Source organism: Anser brachyrhynchus (genome assembly GCF_964034855.1).
Source record: "Anser brachyrhynchus genome assembly, chromosome: 5".
NCBI classification, from domain to species: Eukaryota; Metazoa; Chordata; class Aves; order Anseriformes; family Anatidae; genus Anser; species Anser brachyrhynchus.
In genome coordinates, this window is record NC_137699.1 from 31,144,677 (window position 1) to 31,169,721 (window position 25,045).

Consider the following 25,045-nt stretch of genomic DNA (forward strand, 5'->3'; position numbering starts at 1 on the left):
CCGCCGCTCCCCGTCATGGGCTCCCGCGCAGCGCCCAGGCCCCACCCCGAGCGGCGGCGGGCGGGCCGAGGGCGCCCCAGCCCAGCCCGGCTCGGGCGGGCAGGGCAGAGCGCCGGCCCACCGAGGCGGAAGCGTTGCGGGGCCATGGGGCAGGTCGCTGCCCTCTCCCTGAGCCGGGTGAGCGGTCGCTGCTGGCAGAGGCTCCCCTGGCCCGGCCCCGCGCGGTTCCCTGGTGCGCTCCCCGCCCGCAGCCTGTCCTCCATGGCCGCCGCCATCCGCTTCTCGCCGGCCGCCCGCAGCCTCTTCGACGAGCCGCTGGCCATCGCCGTGCAGGGCCTCGGCCCGCGGCAGCAGGTCACGCTGCGGACATCCTTGCGGGACGAGGCGGGAGAGCTCTTCGAGGCCCACGGCCGGTACCAGGCGGCGGACGACGGGGAGCTGGACCTGGCCCGCTGCCCCGCGCTGCCGGGAGGCAGCTTCAGTGGCCTGGAGCCCATGGGGCTGCTCTGGGCTTTGCAGCCCCGCAAGCCCTTCTGGCGGCTGGTGAAGAAGGACGTGCAGACCCCCTTCCGCCTGCAGCTGGAGGTGTTTGAGGGCCACGGGGACACCCCCGGGCAGCTCCTGGCCCAGGCCGAGCACGAGCGGGTGTTCCTGCGGGACGGGGTGCGCAGGGTGCCGGTGCGCGAGGGGAGGATCCGGGCCACGCTCTTCCTGCCCCCCGGTGAGTACCGGCCCTGCCGGGCTCCTTGCCCCGTGAGTTTGTTTTAGTGACTGCTGTTCAGCCCGGGGTCCACGGTTGTTTTCGGCAGGGCTGCTGCTCAGGCAGTCACTTCCCAAGGTGTGGGGTTGCATGTGATTGCTCTGTGCCCAGAGAACACCTTCACCCTTTACCGTGGGAGAAGACTTCATGACCTGTCTGTTAGCCCAGTCTGTAAATTCACCAGAATCCCCCTGGATTGAAGCTCACCCTCAGTGCTCTCTCAGATTTCCTGCCATCCACAAACTGTGTCACCGTACTAGTTGTTGATACAGAACCGTAGGTTGCTCAGAGGAAAGCTTGGTTTTGGCCAACAGCTGTGTGTGAACACTTGTTTGTTTTCAAATGCCGTGGTGGTGACGTGTGGTGCCGGCCGGCTCTCAACCTACCTTTCCCCTACCTGGCTGCTCTCCAGGGAACTCAACTAGTCATTCTCAGGGTTGAACATTGCTGTCCAAAAGCCTCAGGTCCTCACTGTGCTGCTGCCCATCCCAGCCTTTCCCCAAATCCTGAACTCAGTCATTTCAGAGTTGCTGCAGTCCAAGCTGCTTTTTGCTGCCAGATTTGCACCACTTCTCTCCACTTCCAAGCAGGAAGTCAAGTAGAGCATTATACAGGTTTGCCCTTACAGCCTTTCTGTCGGCAAATTATCGAGAGGGTCTCAGAGGTTTCCAGATTGCCTGAAAAATGCTGTGTTGTCCTCCCAGCAACTGTTAAGGCTTATGCTGGTTGTCAGTAGGAAGCCTCATCTCTCACCTTGACTTGGTCAGGTGCTCTTTAGCAGTCACGATACCCCAACACATTCCCATCTTCTCTTCTCCCTGTGACCCAGAGGCTCTCACCAGGTGTGTCTCTGGTTTTATGCTGGAACCCCACAGAGTCAGAGAGCACTTCTACATAGCATGCGCTTTTCCCTCCCCGCCTCCTTCCCTGCCTGCCCTTGGTAGCTCCTCCATGAGAGCAGTGCAATCATACGTGTTGTCCCAGCCAGCATCCCTGATTATGATTGCGTTGTAGCCCTGTGGCTGGTGGTGAGTTTCCAGTTTGTGTTGTTTGTTGCCCAAGTTCTGCACATTAGTGTGTGGACACCTGAGATTGCCTATATTCAGAGCAGGAATGAAGAATCCTTATGGCCTCCTCCTTTCCATACTTCTTTATCAGTTTGTAGCAGTCCCTCTCAGCTCCGTTCCATCCCTGTCTCCTGATGAGCCTAAGGCAGAGTTTCCCTCATGAGGGTAGCAAGGCCGACTGCAAGTATTTTCTTCCCTTAGTGCCCTGCTTAACCTGCTGTAGTACATTAACACAGGAACTGAGAAGCTCGGAACATCAGAAGATGAGATTTTTGGATCCATCTTTTAAGAAATGCAGTGAGGAGAATCCTCCTGGTTATTTTTGAAGCAGAGCTTGGTATCTTTGCAGGGAGTTTACATTGTATAGGGAACTAGATGTGACTGTCAGGGGAGCCCTTCCCTTCCAGCACTGATGTTCACTAAAACGTTAGCAAGACTGCTGTTTTGTGCTGTCTTGTTTAATCTTGAAGCAATTTAGCCATTTACTGAAAATTGGCACAGAATTTAGGATGCTTAGTACCATTCTTGATGTTTTTTTTTTTTTTAAAAGATACATTCCCTGTCCTATCAATTTGGGATATAAATGAAAAGTGATGGGTTAAGGTATCTGTTTTGTGGTCTGTTGCAGGAAATGGCCCCTTTCCTGGAATTATTGACTTGTATGGAACTGGGGGAGGACTCCCTGAATACAGGGCATGCCTGCTGGCCAACTATGGCTTTGCTGTGCTGGCTCTGGCTTTCTACGGCTATGAAGATCTCCCCAAGGAGATGAAGGAGTTCCACCTGGAGTATTTTGAAGAAGCTGTAAACTACATGTTAAAACACACCCAGGTTGGCTTTTTTATTGACTCTCTCTCACTACTGGTAATTGTCATTAGTTAAGTCCTGTCAGACTGCACACAAGGCAGAAGTGCTCTATTTAAAATAGCATCTCTGTCCACGTTGGCTGTAAATTGTTCCTTTCATATCTTTAACTCCCATTACAGCGATTCTCTGGCAGATTATTCCAGTTCTTCTGAACTGGTCGGGTGACACAATGACATGTGGGTCACATACTGGTAATTTCTGCTTCATTCAGCCCAGTGTTGTAACTAGGGAACCAGGAGCCTTGAGGCTTATCAGGCTTCCAACAGGGCTTTGAGGTTTACGCTCTGTAAAATGTCCTTGAGAACTAAATGTCCGTTTCAGCCTTGGAGCATGTGATACGCCTCTGTGATCCAGGGCTTAAGAAGTCCATAAATACACATTTGTTGCTGTGTATTGTAATAAGCTGTTGTAGTCACTCCAAATGGTGGTATGTGGTGTGTGGCTTTTAGTAGCTGGCTGTGAACTCAGGGATCAGGGTTCCTGAGCTGGCACCTCTTGGAAGAGAGCGAGCTCTGCTTAGGTCTGCATCAAGATGGCACCTCTTGGAAGAGAGCCCTGCTTAGTTCTGCGTCTTCTTCCAAATAGCTGTACACAGCCATGGCTAGAATTGCACAAGGCAGTGTCTTGCCTCACTGGAGAGCTCAAAATAAATACCTTCCTCAGCCTCAGAAAGATGAGTAATTGTTAAAGGCCTTGGTTGCCTTTCAGCTGCCTTAACCCTAACTGCTTTTGCTACTCCTCTGCCCAAAAACTACTTTTTTTTTTTTTTATCTCCCCCTGGCAACAGTATCTTAGCCTCTCATTAACACCTTCACTGATACCTGCCACCATGTTTTCAACGTTTTGCAAAGTTTGAGCTGTATTTTCTAATTTCCCCCTTTTCTGTGCTTCAAAGACAGTGGGTGTGGAGCCTGTCATGCTGGTGCTAAGGTACAGAAGGTATTAAATTTTAGTGCTGTCTCAGAGCCTTTTTAGCCCAGAGGGTCTTTGGATGTTGGAGCAATTGAGATATTCACTAACCATCTTCCAGTGTCCTCTGTTAGGATGCTGCTGCAGTGTCAGCAGGACTTGTGGTAATAAATCAAGCACAGAGCAGTGCTCCGAGGTCCTTCAGACATGGGCCTTGCACACAGGACCTTAGATGCCTCTATCTGGGGTCCAAATTCAGAACAAAGACTGCTGCGAACATGGCAGCACTTCAAAGAAATAGCAAGCGGTGGTTTATTGATTGTGGTTTCTCGTTCTCTCCCATCCAGGTGAAAGGCCCAGGGGTTGGGCTGCTTGGATTCTCGAAGGGGGGTGACCTGTGCCTCTCCATGGCCTCATTCCTGAAGGGCATCACGGCCACCGCTGTGATCAATGGCTCGGTGGCGAATGTGGGCGCAGTGCTCCGCTACAAGGATATCACCATTCCCCCCCTCGGTGCCGACAGAAAACGCATCAAGATCAACAAGTCTGGGATTGTTGATATTGTCGATGTACTGAACAACCCGTTAGAAGGGCCTGACCGCCAAAGCTTTATCCCTTTGGAGAAGGCCGAGTGTCGCTTCTTGTTCATTGTTGGCCAGGATGATCACAACTGGAAAAGTGAATTCTTTGCAGTTGAGGGGAGCAAACATTTGCAGGCACATGGGAAGGAAAAGCCTGAGATAGTCTGTTATCCTGGAGCAGGGCATTATATCGAACCCCCCTTTTTCCCAATGTGCGCAGCCTCAATGCACCTGCTAGTTGGCAAGCCTGTGATGTGGGGAGGGGAGCCCAAGGCACACTCCGAGGCACAGAAAGATGCCTGGCAGCAGATCCAAGCCTTCTTCCACAGGCACCTCAATGGCAAGCCACCTGGAACAACAAATAAGCTGTGATGTGAGTTAGGTTACTTTCCAGAGGAAGATGCTGGTGTTTCAGATTTGTTTTGTTATATGGCTCTGAGTGAGAGCAAAAAAACATCAGAAAATAAGCTGTTGAGTTTCTTTGAGGAAGATAGTGAGTGAGAGCCATGAGAGCTGCTTCTTTTCACAGTGTCTTCTAACCTCAGGGATGTCTTGACCTCCTTACTGTACGTGGTATGGGTTTCCAAGCTGTGGAAAAATGATGGTGGCAAGGCTGGGTCTGTTTTGAATATGAGTTTAAGTGGGAGGTAACTAAGCTGAGCTGAGAAATGGGATGAAAATTTACCTTGCAGGGCTTCCTTAGAGGAAGTGTGTTGGATGCCATCGTCCTTACCAGAGATGGTTTCTTGCACTATTCTTTCTAGAAGCAGCTCTTCTTTCTGCCTACCTCCAGTAATCTTCTCTTTCTCCATGTGCACTTCCTTCTATTTTACTGTTCTTTTCTCCTCTCCCACATCACCAAAACGTATGCATCTGCCTTAACACTGTCAATTTTGAGATCTAGTGTTAATATGGTTTTCACTTACAAGTGTGGCAATACTGTGCCAGCATCCTGAAATAACAAATTAACTAATTTATAGATGACAACAGCCCATAGCCTGACAGAATATTCTGGGTATATCCAGTAGAAATGAGAGAACTTCGTGGTTTTGGAACATTCAGAAGCATAAGGGAAAGCAGCAGAACTGGCGTGGACCTGTTGGTGGTGACACCTGGGCCTGCATGTGGTCACCTCAGCAGGGCTGCCTGGCCCTTTGTGCACAAGGCTGTGGGGCTGTGGTAGCGTCTCGGCAAGGCCGTAACGCCCTCCCGCCTTCCCTTGGGTTTTCTCTGAGAAGAGGGGAAGAGCGGGGATGGTGAGTAGCGATCGGCTGCCAGGCACACTCGCCCGGAGGAAGGGAGGCGCTGGTGCCTTCGCACAGGTTGTTACCGGGTCAGCGCCTCACAGCTCCGAGCCGCGCGCGTGTAACGAACGGGCCGCCCCTCGCGGTGCGCACCGGCTGTATTTCTGTCACTCATTAAAGCGAGCCGTGAGCTCGGGCTGCCTCCCTGCCTGCCTGCCTGCCTGGCTGCGAGCGGGCAGGGCCGGGGCGGGCTCCGGGCACCCCTCGGGCTCCGCGGGGCGGGCGGCGGGAGCGAGGCGAGGCCGGCCCCGGGGGGGGGGAGGCCTCAGCTCTCGATTGAGGCTGCCTGGCGGGGGCGGCGGCCGCCCGGCCGTTATTGCCGTTGGCGCAGCGGCCCTCGGCCCCGCCGCCGCCGCCGTCATGTGGAGAGCGGCGGCCGCCGCCTCGGCCCCGCTGCGGGCCCTGTGCCGCGCCCCGCCGCCGCCCCCCGCGCCCCGCCGCCGGGCCGTGAGCGTGGCCGTGACTCCCGCCGCCGGGCTGGCGGACGAGCGGGTGGACACCCGCGTGGCGGGGCTGGCCCCGGGGCAGCCGGTGACCCTGCGGGCCGTGGTGGCGGACGAGCGCGGCTGCCTCTTCCAGTCGTGCGCGCACTACCGGGCGGACGGCCGCGGGCAGCTGCACCTGGGCACGGACGCCTCGCACGGCGGGGACTACACGGGCGTGGAGCCCATGGGGCTCTTCTGGAGCCTCGCCCCCGCCGGCATGGAGAGGCCGTACCAGCGGCTCGTCCCCCGCAGCACCGGCACGCCGATGAAGGTGGAGATGCTGGTCCACCAGGGCCACAGCCAGCCCGGCGCCATCCACGGGCCGGTGATGGCCAAGGCCGAGGTGGAGCGGTGGTTCACGGCCCCCGGCGTGCGGAGGATCCGGCTGAAGGAGGGAGGCGTGAGGGGCTCCCTCTTCCTGCCGCCGGGTGAGTGCTCCTCGGGACCCCGCGGCTTGCCCGGCCGGGCCCAGGGAAATGCCCGTCCCGGAGCGGGGCCGAACGGGCCTCGTGGCTCTTCCCCGAGATCTCCCGGGGACGCGACGGCGTCTGGGGGCTCTGCGCCGTCCTCCCGGCAGGCCAGGCTCGGGCAGGTGGCTGTCATGGGGCAGAAAGCGAAATGAGAACAGTGCTTGTAGGGTTTGGCACGCTGCCGCTCGCAGTCAAGGGTTTGCACTACGTTCCATGTTTGTTCCGAACTACAGAATCCGTAATACTCAGAAAAGCTGATAGGCTTCACCTTGTGAGCCTCTGGTAAATCTCCCACTGCTTTCACCCTGAGTGGCATCTAATTTAAAAGCCCTTTTTCCTCCCTGAGAAACACATACATGCCAATGAGCAGAGCAGCAGGGCAGATTCTGGGAAATAGAAGTATTCCACCTCTGCTACGCTAGAGCCGAAGCCAAGTTAATAGTTTAATTAGTTCATTTGTTCTGTGGTACAAATGCAAAACAGACTTCTGGACGAGTTCTACCTGTTCTGCTTGTGGGATGGCTGTGTTTTATGAGGTGTGATATTCCAATGGCTTGCTACTGTTGCTGGAAAATGAAACCTTACACTGATGACAGCGTTTGAACACTTGAGCCATGATTTAAACTTCCGTATTCTCCTTGGTGTTGTTCTACTACAACTGCAGTCCATATTGTCTCTAACTTATAATAGATTAGTTCTCCAAATCCTGCAAGTACCACTACAATTATTAGGGATTTAAATCTTCTCGGTGAATGATTTCCAAACCAATAATCTTTTTTTTATCCATTTAGATACAGATCCAAAGTCCACCGAAGAAGAAGAAAACAGCATAGATTGAACTTTGAATTTTGGATCAAATGTTTAGTCAGCATTCTGGAATTTCTAACACTGAGACGTGGTTATTTTGATATGTCCCGTCTTAGAGAGTGAGCTGAATTTCTGCTGAGCTCAGTGGGAATCCAGAAATCTGCAAGCTGGAACTGCATTTATCCCTTTACAAAGTTTGATGTTGTAATGTTATGAAAAAAGTCTGGGATTATTGCTTAAATGATGCTGGCATCCTTCTTGATGGAGGATCCAGTTACAGCATTACCACCATATCTTTCTTTGCTTCAGGGATTGTTAAGACAGGAATCGTAAAGGTCAACTGTCCTCAGTAAAAGTGAGATTACAGAAGCGGGCTTACACTGTAATTATAACGTGAAAGGGATTTCACATTTCAGGCACAAAAGTTACAGGCTGTAGGGGTTTTTTTTTAAGCATCAGTAAAGTTGTCTAGCATTTCATCCTACTTCTTAGTGAACGATGCAGAATCTATACATGTACATGTGTAGGCACTCAGGAAGGCAGTCGAGGATCCTTCTGTAAGTTGAAGTTGTGTTTCTCTCTCTCAAGAAGACTCTTTCAAGGCTTGACTGTGCTTTTATCAAATGTACTTGCTAGAAAGCTTTCCACATAGGGGTGATAGAGTACTTTTTTGGTTTTTTCCTAGCCATCTAGGCTGAGTGTTCTTAACTATAGGTTACTGCTGATCATGGCATTATGAGAAATTTATCTGTACTGGTCTTCTCTCACACAGAATATTGAATTTCAATAAAGAATTTTAGAACTGAAAGAAAAAGAACCCAAAAGCACGTTTTAGTGCCTTTCTGACTTTCTAATGCTTTGTTAGGAGGTTTCCATCTAGCATTTCTTTTCCAAAACTTCCTTTTCTCAAGCACCTTGAAATGTCACAGGTTTTGTCTTTGTTGCATATAGATGAGGACAGAGAGTTAATGCACTTTTGCACAAGCAGGTACCTTTTCTGCCGAGCTATTCTATTTCCATTCTATCTGAATGCATCAGTGGTGACATCTGGTGGCCAGACAAAAAAATAATAATAGAATTACGCAGGGTCTTTATGGTTCCCAGAGCCTTTAACCTAAAATCTACTAGCACAACAGACAGCAATAACACAACACAACCTTGGCTGCAAAGCATGCTTGCTCAAGGTTGTGGTTCTCAATATTTCTGAAGCCTTGCAGGACTGATGGTACACATGTATATGCGCGTTTATCTGTGCATCGGTTGCACACACGTAACCACACCCTGTCAGTTTTACCCTGTCTTTTCACACATGCAATAGCAGGTCTGCTGCCAGCTCTTACACCGTTGATGCTGAGATAGAGCTAGGAAGTTCAGCTGATTGCATCCAGCAGTGGGTGTCTCCACTGTTCTTTTTTTAATGTACCTGATTTCAGAGTTTGCATAAGTTTTATTGAATTTATTTCTAGGCCTCTGTGCTACTGCCTCATTAGCAATGCGCTTGCACTTGCTAATTACAGTATGACTTCTTGGTGGGAGAATAGCTGATTTAGAGTATGATTGTTCCAAGGGTGGGAGGTTAAGACCATTGAGAAATACATTTAGATTTAAAAAAAAAAAAAAAAACACGTTTAGCTGCATACATATTTTAAGAGGAAGCTGAGGATCTGTTCTTAGTTTGAAATAGCTAAGGTGGAATACAGCACTAATTCTGTAATCTCCGCTGTGCAAATGGAACAGTAGTGAAGTTCTAGGAATAGAACGTGTCTTATGCCTTTTATATTTTGTTTTTCACTCCTAACTAGATACTTTTTAGTGTCTTGTTGATAACTTGTCCTCTGTTCCTCTTAATCCAGGGGATGGCCCCTTCCCAGGAGTGATTGACATGTATGGTGATGAAGGAGGTTTGATTGAATTTAGATCCAGTCTCCTGGCTACCCATGGTTTTGCTGCTCTTTCTCTGCCATATTTTGACTTTGAAGATCTGCCCAAGGTCATGAAAGAGTTTAACCTCGAGTACTTTGAGGAGGCAGCTAGATTTCTACAGCGTCACCCAAAGGTGAGTGTAATGAGAGATCTCTCCAGACAAGGAACTAGGAAAGACTTGGTAGTCGTGCCCAAGGGGTGGCTGTGATTTTCTTGGAGTGTCACCTTATGCTTGGCAGGTTTAGGCCAAGTAATGGAAAAAGCGTAGGTCTTGCACAGGCAGCCATGCGTATCTCCACAGAGAGTGAATTTCTTCTGGCACAAACAGGCCATTAATAAGTTCACACTGGAAACTAGATAATTCTTGATCGTTAGGGCAATGAAGTGCTGAAACAGCCTTCAAACAGGAGCAGTGGTGATAAAGATGCTTATATAGCAATAGTCTGTACTTGAATTTCCTGCTACCTGCTTTGGGAAAAAGAAAATACTTGCACCAAAATGTGCAATAGGTGAGGTCCAGCTGATTGTACTTGTGTCTAGCACAAACATGGCACCAGTGTTACTTGATGGGGTTTGACACTTGTTGCTCTCTCTGAAAAAGTAAGACCCTTGAACAGAGGGAGGAGTCTGGATCCAGGCTGTAGCTTTCCAACAGGCCACATCTATAATTATTATTATTTTTTTAATAGCACCAGTCCAAAGGCATTTAATGGCTAATCCTTTTCTAATGCATAATTTCTTTATTCCTTCCTTCCTCTCTTCCCCACCCTACTATCTTATCTGAAGGTGAAGGGGCCAGGAGTTGGAGTGATTGGGACTGGGAAGGGGGCAGAACTAGCGCTCTCCATGATCACCTTCCTGCCAGAGGTAGTGGCTGCAGTCTGTATCTCTGGCTGTAGTTCGAACACAGTTGCTGACCTCCACTATGGTGAGATGACTCTGCCCGGGCTGCGTTTCGATATGAATAAGGTCAGTGTTTCTGACGCTGGTGTGTTTGACACCTTTGAAGCTCTGGATGACCCAACGAATCCTGCTAATTCTCCGTGCGCAATTCCCATTGAAAAAGCAGAAGGTCACTTTCTCCTAGTGGTAGGGGAAGATGATCGTATGTGGAAGAGCTCCTTATATGCTCAGCTGGCAATTGGGCGACTGCGCCAGCATGGGAAAGAAAACTTTGCACTGCTGAGTTATCCCGGAGCAGGTCACCGAATCGATCCTCCTTCTACTCCCTTTTGTCAGGTGGCTGTGGATCGTGTTCTGGGGGTGCCCGTTCTGGGGGGCGGAGAGAGCAAAGCACACGCCCATGCCCAGGAGCACTCCTGGGGAAAGATTCAGGAGTTTCTGCACTTGCATCTGGGATGAAAGCACTTAAGCACCTGTAAGTTGTTGCTGCTGAGCTTGAACCACCAAAATGACTGGAGGGACTGGCTGAGAAAAGGTCTGAAATGTGAAATAACCAAATGACAGTTGCATCCAAACACATCCAAACAGGAAGGGATTTATTTGGACTAGCCAAAGTTATTTTAAGTAGGTACACGGAGGAGAAGTGACCCCATCATAACTAGGCTGCATTGTAGTACAGATTTGATGGCCTGAATTGGTCGTGGCACCAAGAAACAAGTGTCTGAAGAGAGGGGTAGGTACTGTCCGGCTTGCAGTAGTTGCGACTCACAGAACTACACCGCAGCCCCGTAGAAGTGCCAGACTGCTTCCACCTGGCGGAACAACGGCAACCTGTGGATGAGAGACCTGGACATCGAAATGATGAATGGTCCTGGCTTGGGGCTGTCAGTTACTTCAGCCCGGGACTGATTTATAGCCCGTACCTTGGAAGTGTCTTCCATTTGCACAAAGCTGGAGATAGGTTTTTGTAGTGAGTCTCTTGACCTTAGAGTGTGGTCTTCTGGCAACAGTTGGAAACAGTCTTGGTTTTGTGCAGCAACAGTTGCCTGTTAAAGGGGGAAAACCAAGAATACTTTCCCTGTCATCTAGGGGGAATGGCAGCACTAGTGCTGTCTTGTATTAGGGACATCATCATCTGTTCCTATAACGCCTTGGATTGGCAGTGGACAGGGAATGAAAATTCTGTTAGCAGAGTTAAATGCAGTTATGCCATGTGCAAGTCCTACTTCTCTCTTCACCACTTGTTTTGAACTAAGAACAATTGCCATTACGTTAGGGATTGTGAAACTCCTTGGTAATGATGTCAACATATGGTGACAGCTGTTCCTGGGGAGGAAGCTGAGTTGAGAGAAAAGCTGATGAGTAGAAGACTGGAAGGTAGGCTGTAAAAAAAGCTGTCATCTTGTGGTGATGATTAACTTACAGCCGTAATATGAAAAAACAACAACTAGGATTTCTGTCCCAGGGATGCCCAGGATTGTTTTTTGCTGTAATTCATTTTTAGCTAGTGCCTTATTTTTCCCTACCACTCAGGTAGAAAGAAACATTTCTTCCCAAAAGACTTGTTCTCTTGCAAGGGTCTTGCCAGTGCCGAAGGCCTGGTTAGCAAGGGTTAAACTGATGCAAATCTCCTTCCAAGGTCACTTTGTCAGACCAGTTTGAGAGCTGCCCAGGAAGACTCAAAACCTTCACTTACGGCACTGAATTTTACTTCGCTCTCAGGGATCTTTTCTCTCCAGTTGACTGCCAATTATGCTCAGGTCTCTTTAGCTTTCTGCAGCTCATATTACTCCTTACCATTTGAGTGAAATCACACTTCCTCCATGCACCGTCACTGCCTATTGAATAATTGATCCATCCACTCCTTAGAAGAGATGCTCCAGCCATTTCACTCCACACACAACCTCTTCACACCTCATCTCACCTCTGCCTGAGGAGACCTTCGCAGAGCCCTGCCTGGTGCTTCAGCCTCCCCTGGTACTGCCCACCCCAGGAGCCCAGGACCACAGCCTGCTGTGATGCGCACCTTGCTGGTGCTCATCCGTAGCACCCTGCCTTTTTTCCAAGTTGCAGCCATAGAGGAAAGGGTTGTCTGCAGGCGGTTTTTGTTTTGTTGTTTTTCTGTCTGTCCTTGTCATGTGTATCCACAGCAGTTGGACCTCTTGGTATGACTGGCTGGGGTAGAGCAGTGCTGCCCGTAACTCCTGTTACCCTCCTGGTATTGATACCCGTCTCCTTACCGCAGTGCTACCACACCACGTCAGCTGCTGTGCAAGATGGCAAGCTGCAGATTGAGGAAGTAAATGCTGACTGGGAAATAACGAAAAGCAGGTAGCTTACAAGTCCCCAAACCTTTAAAAATAATTCACTGTTAGATATTGTCAGATATCTGCAGCTTGAAAGAGAAGTCAACCACTTAGGAGTTATTAAAAAGAAAGCCAGTGTAAGAATGTGACATTGGGTTTTTGTTTCTGTGTAGGTCACTTGTTTGGAAAGCTGAACATTTTTTTTATCACCTTATTTGTTAACATCTTGTAAACAAGGGAGGGAAAATAAAGCTTTGTGAACAGGTCAGGATATTTCCGGACGGAACAATCCAAAAACTGCCCTATGGAAAACCGACCGGCTCTTGCACTGGTGCTCTGTGTATTCGTATTGCTCCTGGCAGGCCGCAGACGGGCGGCAGCCGCTCACGAGGCGCACACGCAGCGGCCCTGACCTCCTGCCCTGACGTCCAGCCCCGCTCCTCACGCCCCGTGCCCGCCTCCCGGGGCCGGGCCATGCCGGGGGCCCCTCAGGCTGTGGGCCGGCGGGGCGAGGCTGGTGTGCGGGCGCGGCTGTGAGCGCGGCGTGTGCCACCCCCCGTTCCCCGAGCGATGAAATAAAGCGTGCGGACCCGCGGCGGCGTGCGGCTCTTCTTTACTGGCACCGCGGGGGGCCGGGGCCGGGGCCCGTACCCGTACTGGGGCAGCCCCGCCGCCGCCTCCCACAATGCCCCGCGGGCCGCCCCCGCGCCACTTCCGGGATGGGACTTTCTCCCCGGCGGCCTCCCCGCTCTCTATGGTCGCCAGGTGTGGTTGCCTCCGTGCTCTCTCCCCTCCCCGCCCCGCCGGCGGTGCGCATGCGCGGGAGGCGGCCGTGCCCTAGCAACCGGAGCGTGCGGGGTAGCAACGGCAATGGTGGGTGCGGGAGCGGCCGGGGGGCGGCGGGCGGCGGGCACGGCCCCGCCGGGAGGGAGCGGCCGGGGCCGGGCTGAGGGGGCCGGGCGGCGCCGCGTGCCCGGCGGAGCCCGTGCCCGGTCTGGAGGCGGCGGGGGCTGCGGGCAGCCCGCCGGTGGTGGGGGGCAGCGCTCTGCCTAGCGGGTGAATAAATGCGTGCTGACCGAGGCGAAATGTCCCTGGTTCGCTTCTTCTCCCGGGGGGATGTGGTAAATAGCCCGGGGCCAACGCTCTGTGCTCAAAGCCATCTCCTGGGGAAGAAAACTACTTCTTCAATTTAGACTTTTATGTGTACGTGCTTGCTTTTTTTTTTTTTTTTTTTTTTCCCCCTGAGGTGTTATTTTTCTTGTTCCGGCAGGGTTAGTGGTGACTCTGCAGGGTGACGATACCAGCCCTTGAGCGCTTGGCATTTTGAATACTTGAAGTAGTACGACTTTTATCTAAATCCCTGCAGGACATTGCTCGATATGCACGTAGAGGACCCCTAAAAATAGCCTTCTCTGAGGGAAATCTCCCCGAAGTAACCTAAAAAACAAAAAATCCCTGGTATGTGTTCTCGTGATAACCCCCATGCTGATTTTCTCATTTCCGTCAAATTGGACGTTATAACGGGAGAGACAAGTCAGCAGAGGTCAGGGAAGAAACCGTTCCTCGTGGATCAAAGTCTGATCTGGTTCTAGGCAGAAATTTGAAACAGAAAGAGTCCCTGTGAGTGACTGAGATCACGCACCCAAATACTGTTACAAAAGACTAGCAGAATTGTGAAAAAATGTGAGGAAGTTCCCATCCAAAAAAAAAAAAGATTAACTGGAAGCCAGTGGTTTTTGCTGGCACCCTGGCAGCTGTGGCACCCTCAGCTTCGTGGGGCTGTCAGAGCGGGGACTAGGGATGCAGCCTTCTGAACAGGAGTCACTGGGGTTTATCCCCGCCAGGCTCTAAGCAGATGCTGTCGTGCCAGAAGTTTGCCAGGTTAACTGCACTGGGCCTGGAGCTAGCTAGCACATAATATGAATGGGATTGAAATGGGATTGAAATGGAGCTCAGAGCCCTTACTCTTGTTGGGTCTCAGGCTGTTGCTGGGTATTCAGTGCCTGCAGCCATTCTTCTGTTTGCAGCTGCCACAACCCTTGTCTTTTGCCTTTGGGTCCAAAATTTCCAGGGGTTTAAAGTACCCAGCATTAAAGCTTTGTGACCTGAGGTGACTACCTCTGAGATCTGGAGCTGAAGTTAGTTTGTTTTAACTTTTGTGGTCAGTTTTTTGATATCTGATTACCTGAAAAGCTCTGCATGTGCTAGCGCTACACTGAAGGGCTGCATTGATTTTATAGGCAGGAGGCTGCTGATTTGTGAAAGATCGGTCTCTGGGGCCTTTTTAATTTGAAAACTTCTTGGAATATGTTTAATGTTTAGGATATACGAGTGTCTCTATATACTACTGTTCTGGTTATTGTCATTTAGTGTTGATGGGACTTATGAGATGCAGAAAAGTTAGAGACAACTGAAGGTCGATCAGTGGGTGAATCCTTAAAAAGCCTGATACAGGAGCTCTCAGATTTTTTTTAACTGAATATTATATGTATTCACATCTCATGATGTGACTGAACATAAAATAATTGGAGAAAAACAAATATAAACATTTTAGATTGCTTTTGATTTTTGGCAAGATGTGCCTTATTTTCTTTGGTGAACTTTAACAGGCTTTATCTTTCTGTCTATTCACTGAGTCATTTTCAGAAAGGAAATTGCTAATGCACATTAATAGCAAGTGAGTTTTTTTCAGAGCATTAAACCACATTTTTCAGTGCAGTAACCTCTGAGCCTTTGAGTTCAATTGAATTAGTCAAAGCTAATAAGCAGTGACCAAACCCATGGTCCAGACTGGGCAAGAAGTAAGGTCAGGAAGATGATGTGCTCTCGTGAGTCCAACCGATTCCTTCTGAAAATGCTTCTGAGTTCCCCAGAAAATAAAATGAAGAGACACCTGGTGGGTTCCAGCTTCTTAGAATCGGCTAGGGGGCAATAAGGCCCTAAAGGGGGAGATAAGCAGGACTGGAAAAGGGAAGGGGGAGGAGGAAGGTTTGCAGTGAACATGCCAGCTAAAAAATCGCAATGAATATTCATTTTAGTTTGTTTTATTTTTAGGCAAAAGCAACGACTATCAAAGAAGCTCTAGCCAAGTGGGTAAGTGCTAGAACAGTACCTAGCTGCTTTGTGGTACTCGGTGGCGTGGATTTTGACTGCATTCAAATAAACTAATTTTTCAAACTTACTGTAACACATATGTTTGCTTGAAACATCTGCCATACAAAGTTTCACAAAGTAAAAATTCTATTCCTGTTATTGAGGAATAATCAGTTGTGTTGGATTTTCTGCATGTTCTTGGTAAACCCACATGGTTGGTAAAGACAAGTCTGTTTTGCTCTCTTGCCTCGTTCTGCTGAATATGCATTGACAGAAGGCCCGAAGCTACAGAGAAGTTTATAGTTGGGGATGTCATGCTTTAATTATGCCTTGTTCGTTTTACCTGAGTACAGTTCTTCCCACAGAGTAAACAGGTATGAAATGCTGACTGTACTGAAGTCAGTGAACCTTCTCCTATTGTCTGGTAACAGACTGTCCCTTATATTGGCCGCTGTGCAAAGCTTGTCTCAGAGTGAGTTTCTTGTTTTTCTTCTTAAAGTACTCTGTTAATACAAACAGTTATTTGGGGCGGTGACTGACCTTGTCATGGAGCCTTCTAGGAAGCTGTTTGTTGGAAAGAAAGTGGATATAATGTCAAATGATGGCACAGGATGCCTCTGGGGTTCAGTCGGCTGAACCCAGTGAGGATCTTTCCCCAGTGTCAGTGAATTTGAGATGAGGGCACACATGAGCCATTGTATATACATGCTTGCACTCTCTAATTCTGGCCAGCAGCTAGAGTGAGAGGGAGAGTTTATAAATGTTTTTGTCTCTAGAAGATCGGGATATGAAGTTCTGTGAACAGGTATAGCTGGAAGCCAGATGATCTTTAGCATGTGTTTAAGGTACCAGTCTGCAATTGAAGATTACCTCCTTTGGGAATTTTGCTGTTATTTAGCACCTTCAGTATTTCACATTTTATTTTCAGCTATGTTGCTATGCCCCACAAACTTCACACTTGCTCCCCTGGTAAGAACTAGAATGCAGCAACTTGCAGACAGTAGTATTACCAGAGATGTGAAATGAATTTAAAAATAATGGTATCCTTCCTTTTTCCTCCTTCACTCTTTCTGCCCTCCAAAACCTCAACTCCATGTTTTCTGTTAAAGATTTATTTTACATTTGCTCCTTTGTCACATGTTTCTTAGAAATAATGGATCCGTGTCAGTGAGTTTCCATTAATGTTAATTACAAAGTGCTGAACGTGCTTTTCTGTTCATGTTGTCTGGGGGGAGTTAAAGCTTCCCTTTACTGCTCCTAATCTGGGTCCATGTGACTTGTAGAATTAGATCTGCTGTTGTGTTGCATTCCAGATGTATTTCTAACCCTTTGGCATAAGGGTTTACCTATGCCCTACAGTCAGGACGAAATTAGTTAAATCAAAGCAACTTTAACTCAGCAAACAGGTAACTTGTGCTTATAAAGTGCCTGTTCTACCTGTGGTTTCTCTGTGGTTTATTGTGGTATTTCATCAGACCTTCCTTCCGCTGGTGGGTGGCAAGCAGGCTGAATTTTCTTTCTGCACGTGCTCACTCATGGCTGTATTCCATGTTAGGAGCTCCCTCTCTGTCAGATTTTAAGAAAAAATGTATTTTTATTTGTTGGTTTAAGATGGTAGATTAAAAGTTAAGCGTAAATGCAAATAGATACAGCGTTATCCTGATTCTTAAAAAAGAAACTCAAAGTTTCACATTCGCCATATTCTAGCAAAACATCTGACATACTATTTACTAAATTGCTAATCATGAACAGAAATATTATCACACTGGATTTGGACAGAAACTGGAATATAAGTAAACGCATGTAGCAATGTAATAATTTTCTATCAAATTAAGTTGCCGGAAGTATTTTGGGCACATAAGAGAGAAAATAATGTTATCAAATCCTGATCTTGTTCTGTGGTATTCTTAAATGCTTCTGGGAAGCAATTCATTTCGTTCAAAAGTAGAGATATAAAAGAGAGAGAAAACAGGCCGGACATCAGCTCTCTCACTTCTCAACAGCTGCATAAAATGGGGGAGAAAACAAGACTCCTTGTTTTGAAAACTCCAAATAGATTTCTCCTTTGTTAACGGACCTCCAGCCCTCCCACTGAATGCTGAGGGAATCAACAAAATGTTCTCTTTGTGCTGGCAGGGAAGCAGCTGTCAAAACTAGTGTTATTACTGAAAAAGAGACTTGGCCCAAGTGTTCAGTCAATAATTACCATCACTTCAGAATTTGAAAAGATTTAATAGATTGTATTTTTAAATAAACACACCCAAATGCTGAAATTATGACTATTTTTCTAAATCTCTGGATTTTATAAAGAATATAATCTAGAAAATTATCAGCTTAGGTTGTAAACAGGAAATTTGTCTTTTACTGTACTCTCTGAAGTGTGAAATCTTCTGCTCCTTTTTAATGACTAACTAGAGGTGATTCTTTTTCAACTCCTAATTCTGTGAATGGTAAGGATTTATACTTTTCTTTAAATCACAACTTCTCCATGATTTCTAACTGGCTTTTGATTCAAAGGTAGAATACAGTCAGTCTAGACTCAGGACTCCCTCTTTGTCCTATGGTGTGTTGTTTTTTTTGTTTTTGTTTTTTTTCCATTTTTCAGAAGAGTGTAAGATGTTTCTCTTTTCATGTACATGTCTGTTAGGAGGTATAACTGCATGACGGAGTTACCAATTTGAGGCTGGGTGCAAGCTACCACCTCAGACAGGGGAGCAGGAGTCACAGCTCCAACTTCACAAAGAGGAGTATCTAGGGGCTATTCAAAATGGCTAAAAACATGGAAAGATTTGAGAAAAATGCTGTTGAGACTCTCCCCCAAAATGCACTCCCCCCCATTCTGAGTTTGTGTTGTGAGCTAGCCGTGAGTCCTGAGCTTTCTGGGTGAAGTAGAAAGGAGATTTTTGTGAGAGATTTTAAGAATGTGCTTCTGTTTCAGATTGGCTCCAGTTGAGGCTCCTACATGTCAGTCTCTGTGAAAGTGCTTTGATTCAGACTTTCAGACCTCCAGTTATTCTCCATTTCTTTTCAGGAGAGGATGCCTGAATGAAATTGCTCAAGTGTAACGCAACTTCAAAAAAAAAAAAAAGATAAAACCTTATGTAATGTGTACATGCTTTTAGTATCTTACAACAAAGCTACCCTTCCCCTCTTCATGCTTCACCAACTGGACTCTTGATAAAGAGTATTCAGAGTGCTCCCTCTTTTCAGTAATTTCTTTTAGTAGTATATTGGAATGATCCCTATAGTAATTACTTTTATAGGAATGTTATAGTAATTCTTAGTAACTGCATGTAGCAGTGTGCACATTCTTCACCTTCTCTTTTCTTTAGGAAGAAAAAAATGGCCAGAAGGCTTCAGAGGCAAAAGAGGTGAAACTGTACGGCCAGATTCCTCCTGTAGAGAGGATGGATGAATCTCTCTCCACCCTTGTTAACTGCGAGTAAGTTCAGCTAAAAACAAATTGGAAACAACCGTTGTCTTCTCTTTGTATTAATTTTCATTTTTCTGCTGTCCACTATGTAAATACGTGTTTGCTATGTTTAAGTGTGACTTTCTAAGCAATGTTTTTTTTTCTTTTTTTTCTCAACTAAGCTTCTCTTTCTACCAGCAGTCCCTGTTTTTAATTCCAAGATCTCTGTCACTTAATCAAGAAGATGTTATGGTAGATTCTGTACTAATATTTGTCCCCAGAAACTTGTCGTATTGTTCACCAGTATATAGCTACAGGTCTATGCTTGGAATCTGTCAGCTAGCTGACACATTTATGATGCATTCTAAAATTTATGCACGCCTGTCGCAGTTTAACATCAAAAGCTATTATTTATATATTATTTCTTTGGTGATATAAGCCAAAGTCTGTAGTATCTCATCCACTTGCTCAGGCTTTTTCTGTGTTGATTGGCAACAAATTAGAGTTTCTTCCTAAAATTCTGTTTGTATTGAGTCCTACAGCATTAATCTCATAACTGTACAACATGTTGCCTTGGTTAATGTGCCCATGTGGCACAGTATAGTGGCACACAGAGTTGTCTAAGTAGCTCTGGGTACCAAATCAGTAAGGCCGTTGGGTAACTGAGGAAAATGTAGTATTGTCTATCTAGGAGATGGGAGACAGAGAAAAAAGGGGACTTCTGGAAAGGATTTAGAGCCATTTCAGAAATCGATGTCCATGCACTTGTTAAGGCTAGGCGTAAAAAGATAACCCCATATGTGATATTAGTAGCACATGGTACTCTCCTAGAAGCTAAATAAATTTACAGAAATCATGAGGGTTTGCGGATATTTTGACTCTGTTCACACATACAGCTTGTTCACTATCTAATGAGAGAAGAATAGACAGTTATTTCTAATGCAATAGTGTTTGGATGTGGAACTCTCTTGATACAGTGATTCCTTTTATACTCTGAGTTAATTGTTCTTGCTTTTAAAGGAAATTGTCGTTGTCTACAAACTGCATTGAAAGAATCGCCAACTTGAACAGTCTAAGTAAGTGACACACCAGTGACTGGTTGTATTTGTTTTCTAATTGCTTGGATAGGGCATATACCACAATTTGTCATATGTGTCCAGCTGTATACCTATTCTTATTCTTTTTAACTCCTTCCTCATAGAAAATTACAATTGACTTTAAAATTACCTGTCTTTCTGGAGAATGCATGTTTAGCAGTAATATTGTATTCAAGCAAGTACCTCTATACAGTCTTGCCAGTTGTCTTGCTGTGCAAGCTCAACAAAACAAATCCATTCAGAAACACCTTTGTAACCTCCAGTGGCCTGAGTTATGATATCCAACACCTAATTGATTCTAGAATGATTTAACAGCCAGTTTCCACACTCATGATGGGGACAGTCTGCAGTTCAACAGCTTTGTAATTGTGGTATTGTCTGCTGCTGAGGTTGGAGTGATGTAGATCTGGAAGGATAAATGTCATTCCATTTTGTAGGGGGTTTGGATGTACTAATCCTTGGATGTACTTGGTTTGGTTTTGTTCTTGCTTGAAAGGTGTGTGCCAACTGACTAGAAGGTGGAACTGAACACCTCTGGGCAGCTGTCTATGAAACCCTGAAGCTCACTGGGTTTCTCTTCTACTTTTGGACAGAAATCCGAAAGGTCTGTCCTGAAGACTCTGACTCTGTGGCATGAGGCTGGCAAAGAGCTGAAGGTTCTGGGCTAGAAATTCCAGGCTATTCTGTCCCCATCAAACTGCCAGGCAGATAGATAAAGAATCTGGAATACTGTCCTCCACAACTACACACTGACAGGGATGTCAAGGAGCCTGATGAACTTAACTGTCTTCATAATATGCTCAGACTTTCTCAATCAGGGAAAAATATTTCAGTAGAGTCTTCCCAAATAACTATGCTGTAATATTTCAATGTGGATAACTCTGTCACGAGCGAAAAATAAATAGGCAGTTACATAATAAAGGTGAATCCAATCAAGTCTTAAGTGGCATAAAACATAACAAGTCTTTTAAAGCATCTTAAACATTTATATTAATAAAATATAGAATCAAAACAAATGTTCTGTGCCAAATATTTGATCTGGAGACCAGACAACATAGAACTACGTGGTCTGTCTCTTAAAGGTACGTGAGGACCTCACAATTTCTGTTGGCTTCTGTGAAAGAGAGAGAGATCGGTGTTTATAGCAATGAAAGCAAACACGTTATTATTAGGTATTTGCTTTTATTCATTACAGAGAGGAAGCTGAGAAATCTGTTCAAGCATCCAGCACTCTTTTCAGACAGAAAAGATGAATATTAGTGTATATACCTGATATAGGGATTATGCTGAGTAGATAATTCTGTGTGAAGGACCACACCCCTGTGTCCATACATGTGAGGAAGCTGTTTTAGATAGCAACAAGTGCTGGTTTTGTGTTGTAATGTGTGTAAATATTCCTTGAGGGAGATCTTCTTCTAAAATATATAATATCTCAGAACAAGAGTACTAAAGAGCAGTAACAGCAATTAGAAACAGTTTTAAGGCATAACTTTTTAACCAATGTCATTTTTGTATTTTTAAGTATCCTCTCATCTCTTAGAAATTTCCAGAGCTAGTGCAAACTTGTAATTTCTAAATGCGAGTTTCAAAGAGAGTAAGGATAGCTGGCTAGACCCAAAGGCTTTCCCATGTGGATGGGGATCCTTAGGGATATTCTGGAGAATATCAGCTGTGGTCGACTTTAGACTTACTGATTATGAGTTTCCGTACTTTGAGCCTGGTTGCGTATTAACCTGTTGTGTTTAAAAAAATAAATAAATTCTGATTGTACCTCAAAATTTTAATAACTAGTCTTCCTGGTTTAGAATATTTGCCAGGTGTGGTTTTACCAGGTGTGGTTTCATCCCTGCATTCTTTGAGATAGAACATATAATTACGTCTTCTAGATCAGCCTCGAGTCTTCGTGCATAGCAGTCCCTAGCCACTGCAAGTGCTATCAGTGCAGCCTGTTGCTACTAGACTGGAACATTCATTGTTCTTGCCATTAATTATTGCACAGTGTATTTTCAATCATTATACATAGAAGAAGAAAACAAGATCATTAAGTGTTTCATCCTTCAGCTAATAAGAAGTCTTGAAATATTAGTGAGAAGTATTGATCCACACTTAACCCAGCTATATGCTGCAACTCGGTTTGCCTATTTACACCATCAAGAAAGCTTGCGTGAAAACTGAAAATGAGTTTTACAGAAGGACTGCTCTTTTGTCATGGTTTGAGTTTAAAAATCCAGCAAGAACAGCTCACTTAAAAAGCTGCTTTGTCTGGGTACTAGGCTAAGTTGAGATGTTTCTCACCAGACTTCTGTAAGGAAGCTGTATATGCTGTCTCTATTTTAAAAATCAAATCTGTTGCCTTAAAATGAAAGTGGAACAAAGAAGGGATTTTCACTATGTGAAATCAAACCCAGCAAGTTAGCAGTTAAGAGTTCAGGTGCAAGATGATTATTTTTCCCCAGTATTTTTTTGGACTGCAGTTCAACAAGGTAACAAGCTTTGTATTCATGAGCATGTTTCTGATCTGTCCACTGCATCAATTCCTGTTCATTGTCGGGAGTTTTTCTTTCTGTTATGTCATTCTTTCTTAGGACAGCCTACTCAGAATGTAGAGTTTGTTTGTTTGTTTATTTTTTAGAAGTAGAGTATGGAGTCTTACTAACTTACAGCACCTTCTTACACACAAAAGTCTCTTACTAACAAGAAACTTTCTTTTATCCATTTCAGAAAATTTGAGGATTCTGTCTTTGGGAAGAAATAACATAAAGAACTTGAATGGATTGGTACGTGCTTCTTAGTATTAAGTCTTTACTAACAAAAGGGAGTGCTGTCTAGGATGTGGATTAATTTCCCTATGTTCATAAAAGTCTGGCTTTACATTAAAATAATTCCTACAGACTTCTGTAAGGGTTTTTCTTCCAGAAAACTCATACTTAAGCTATGGTTCTTTACTAAAAATATTGGCAGGCCTGTGAACACATGCTTCATGAGAGTCTGTCCCATTTATGTTACCTGGCACCCTGAGCAATAGGGCTTTGGGGCAGAAGGTGGAAGAAGGACTGAGTTTACCAGGCAGGGGAGGAATTGGGTAAAAAAAATGGGATCAGTCTTGTTACATTTGCATTAAGGCAGAACTTTTCTTCGATCAACTTATTATTTTTTTAATAAATGTAGAAACTCTTTTCTTCCTTGAGAGATACTGTATGTTTCCCCCACAGAATATTCCTCTTCGAAGCTATTGCTGCCCTCAGAGATGCCTTATCTCTTAATTGTAAACTGCAGACTCAATGTATAGTGGTTGGTTTACAAAAACTCTTTTTTTGAGGGAGTTATGAAAGCAACTTCTGTTCTTCAGGTACAAATGTATATGCAGTTGAAATGAATCATTCTCTCATACTGCATAAAAACCCCTGAGTTGTTGAACTGTAGTTACTTTATTGATATTTGCAGTGCACAAACAGCCAAATTTGTCTCCTCTGTCCCTATGCCTTAAGAACAATTGCTTCTGCCAACTATTCCTTGTCTTATTTTAGTATTGTGATTTCAGTCCTCCAAAATATATTTCATATCCTTTGCTCTTAATTGTCACTGATATTTGTAATGCTTAATTAGGGACCTGCTTAAAAGGAAATGAGGACCGCTATACTTTAGTATTTTCTTACATGAGGTGGTCTGTAGGGGTGAAGAAGAGTAAATCTGAAGAATAAGCAAGACTTAATTTCAGTTACCTGAGTCGTCCTGTCATTTTCCAGGAGGCAGTTGGAGACACGTTAGAGGAGTTGTGGATCTCGTACAACTTCATTGAGAAACTGAGGGGTATCCGTGTAATGAAGAAGCTGAAGGTTCTTTATATGTCAAATAATTTGGTGAAAGACTGGGGTAAGCCGTTCCTGTCTATTTAGCTTCCTAAGTAGTATAGTGAATGCATGAGCAAGTGAAAAATAGTTCTGTTTGGTCTGGGGCTTAAGATTTACTGATAAGCCTGCAGAGGCGCACTGAATCCCTAAACAGCCACTCATGCAAGAGATTAAAAGTAGTTAGAAAGTTGAATTTAACTTCTAAGCCCAATGGAGTTTGTTCTTTGAATCATTTTGCTTGGACTTATTTGAAACGTGTACCTGTTCTTTAACCTGCTACCAGTTCAAGCCCCAACAATCCCTATCCTCTTGTATCTCATGCTATTTATGTTTGCATGGAGTTTGAAAAGAAGGTTTGATGCAGTTGTACTTTCCACGTTCCACAATCTGGTTGGTGTTTTCACATTTGTGGTTGCAGCAGAGTTTGCGAGACTGGCAGAGCTGCCATTACTAGAGGATCTGGTGTTTGTAGGCAACCCACTACAAGAGAAATACGCCTCTGACCAGAAGAACAATTGGATTGAAGAAGCAACCAAACGGGTGCCCAAGCTGAAAAAGCTGGATGGTGAGTTTGGGGCACGAGGCAATTGATCTAAGTGAAGAGATTAATACAAAGAAGTCCACAAGCAAATGAATCACAACCTCAGAAACTCATCTGTGTGACCATGTAATATTCCTCCCTTCTCTTTTTGGGGTTATTCAGAAGTAGGCTAAACCTGTGGCAGCCGAGTTTTGCAGTGCCAGCTGCAGGATCTTCTGAAAATGTCTGATGTGTTTTAGACTGTTAAATCCAAGAAGCCTTGCAGTCAGCCCACAGTTGGGCTTTACTCTTAAAGTTATCCAGTGAAATAGTTTTAGCACATAACTAGTAGGAAACTGAAATATATATACACATTTAATAGTGGTTTGAAGTTCTCTTGGGGAATTCACATGTTGACTTGTGAAATTATATACTTAAGTATTTGTCATTAAGTAAGTTAAGCTTTCAGTCAGGCAAGATGAATTACAGTTTTCCCAGCAAATTTGTTTTTTTCCAACAAAAGATGGTGATTTGGGGGAATGAGGGTGGACAGGGATATATTCTTTCTTTATTTCTGGTACAAAGGCAGCTTTTCAAAGCTTCATGCAAGTTTCCCAAATGCCGGAGTATTGCCCTCTCTTCATTTCAGTAAGCCTGAATTTATGACCTCTTCTCTGCTGCTCTCCTTTG

The 25,045-nt window shown here is 45.7% G+C and overlaps 2 protein-coding genes across 3 annotated transcripts in view; both read left to right on the plus strand.

Annotated features, from left to right (window-relative positions):
* On the plus strand, window positions 1–5,635 carry LOC308196667 (acyl-coenzyme A thioesterase 1-like). The gene is made up of 3 exons (XM_080596049.1): window positions 1–721; window positions 2,456–2,658; window positions 3,951–5,635. Exons 1-3 carry the CDS (start codon window positions 16–18, stop codon window positions 4,554–4,556), a joined length of 1,515 nt encoding a protein of 504 aa, XP_080452175.1. The 5' UTR covers window positions 1–15; the 3' UTR covers window positions 4,557–5,635.
* LOC308196673 (dynein axonemal light chain 1-like) overlaps window positions 5,438–25,045 on the plus strand; it is a gene marked incomplete at its 5' end in the record, with an annotated part of 24,431 nt that continues 4,823 nt past the window's right edge. Inside the window, 9 exons of one of the 2 annotated variants that reach the window (XM_080596066.1) lie at window positions 5,438–6,401; window positions 9,104–9,306; window positions 9,960–10,412; window positions 15,437–15,475; window positions 18,808–18,917; window positions 19,908–19,963; window positions 22,706–22,761; window positions 23,731–23,857; window positions 24,254–24,400. In XM_080596066.1, the coding sequence (XP_080452192.1) occupies window positions 5,438–6,401; window positions 9,104–9,306; window positions 9,960–10,412; window positions 15,437–15,475; window positions 18,808–18,917; window positions 19,908–19,963; window positions 22,706–22,761; window positions 23,731–23,857; window positions 24,254–24,400 (2,155 nt within the window). Of the gene's footprint in view, window positions 6,402–9,103; window positions 9,307–9,959; window positions 10,413–10,532; window positions 13,256–15,436; window positions 15,476–18,807; window positions 18,918–19,907; window positions 19,964–22,705; window positions 22,762–23,730; window positions 23,858–24,253; window positions 24,401–25,045 lie in introns of those variants that run through there. The other variant, XM_080596065.1, reaches the window with a different exon arrangement.

Coding starts and splice junctions, on each gene's coding strand:
- LOC308196667 (XM_080596049.1), top strand. CDS start 16: ATGGGCTCCCGCGCAGCGCCCAGGCCCCACCCCGAGCGGCGGCGGGCG. Junction 722..2,455: donor CACGCTCTTCCTGCCCCCCG/GTGAGTACCGGC, acceptor GGTCTGTTGCAG/GAAATGGCCCCTTTCCTGGA. Junction 2,659..3,950: donor ACATGTTAAAACACACCCAG/GTTGGCTTTTTT, acceptor TCTCCCATCCAG/GTGAAAGGCCCAGGGGTTGG.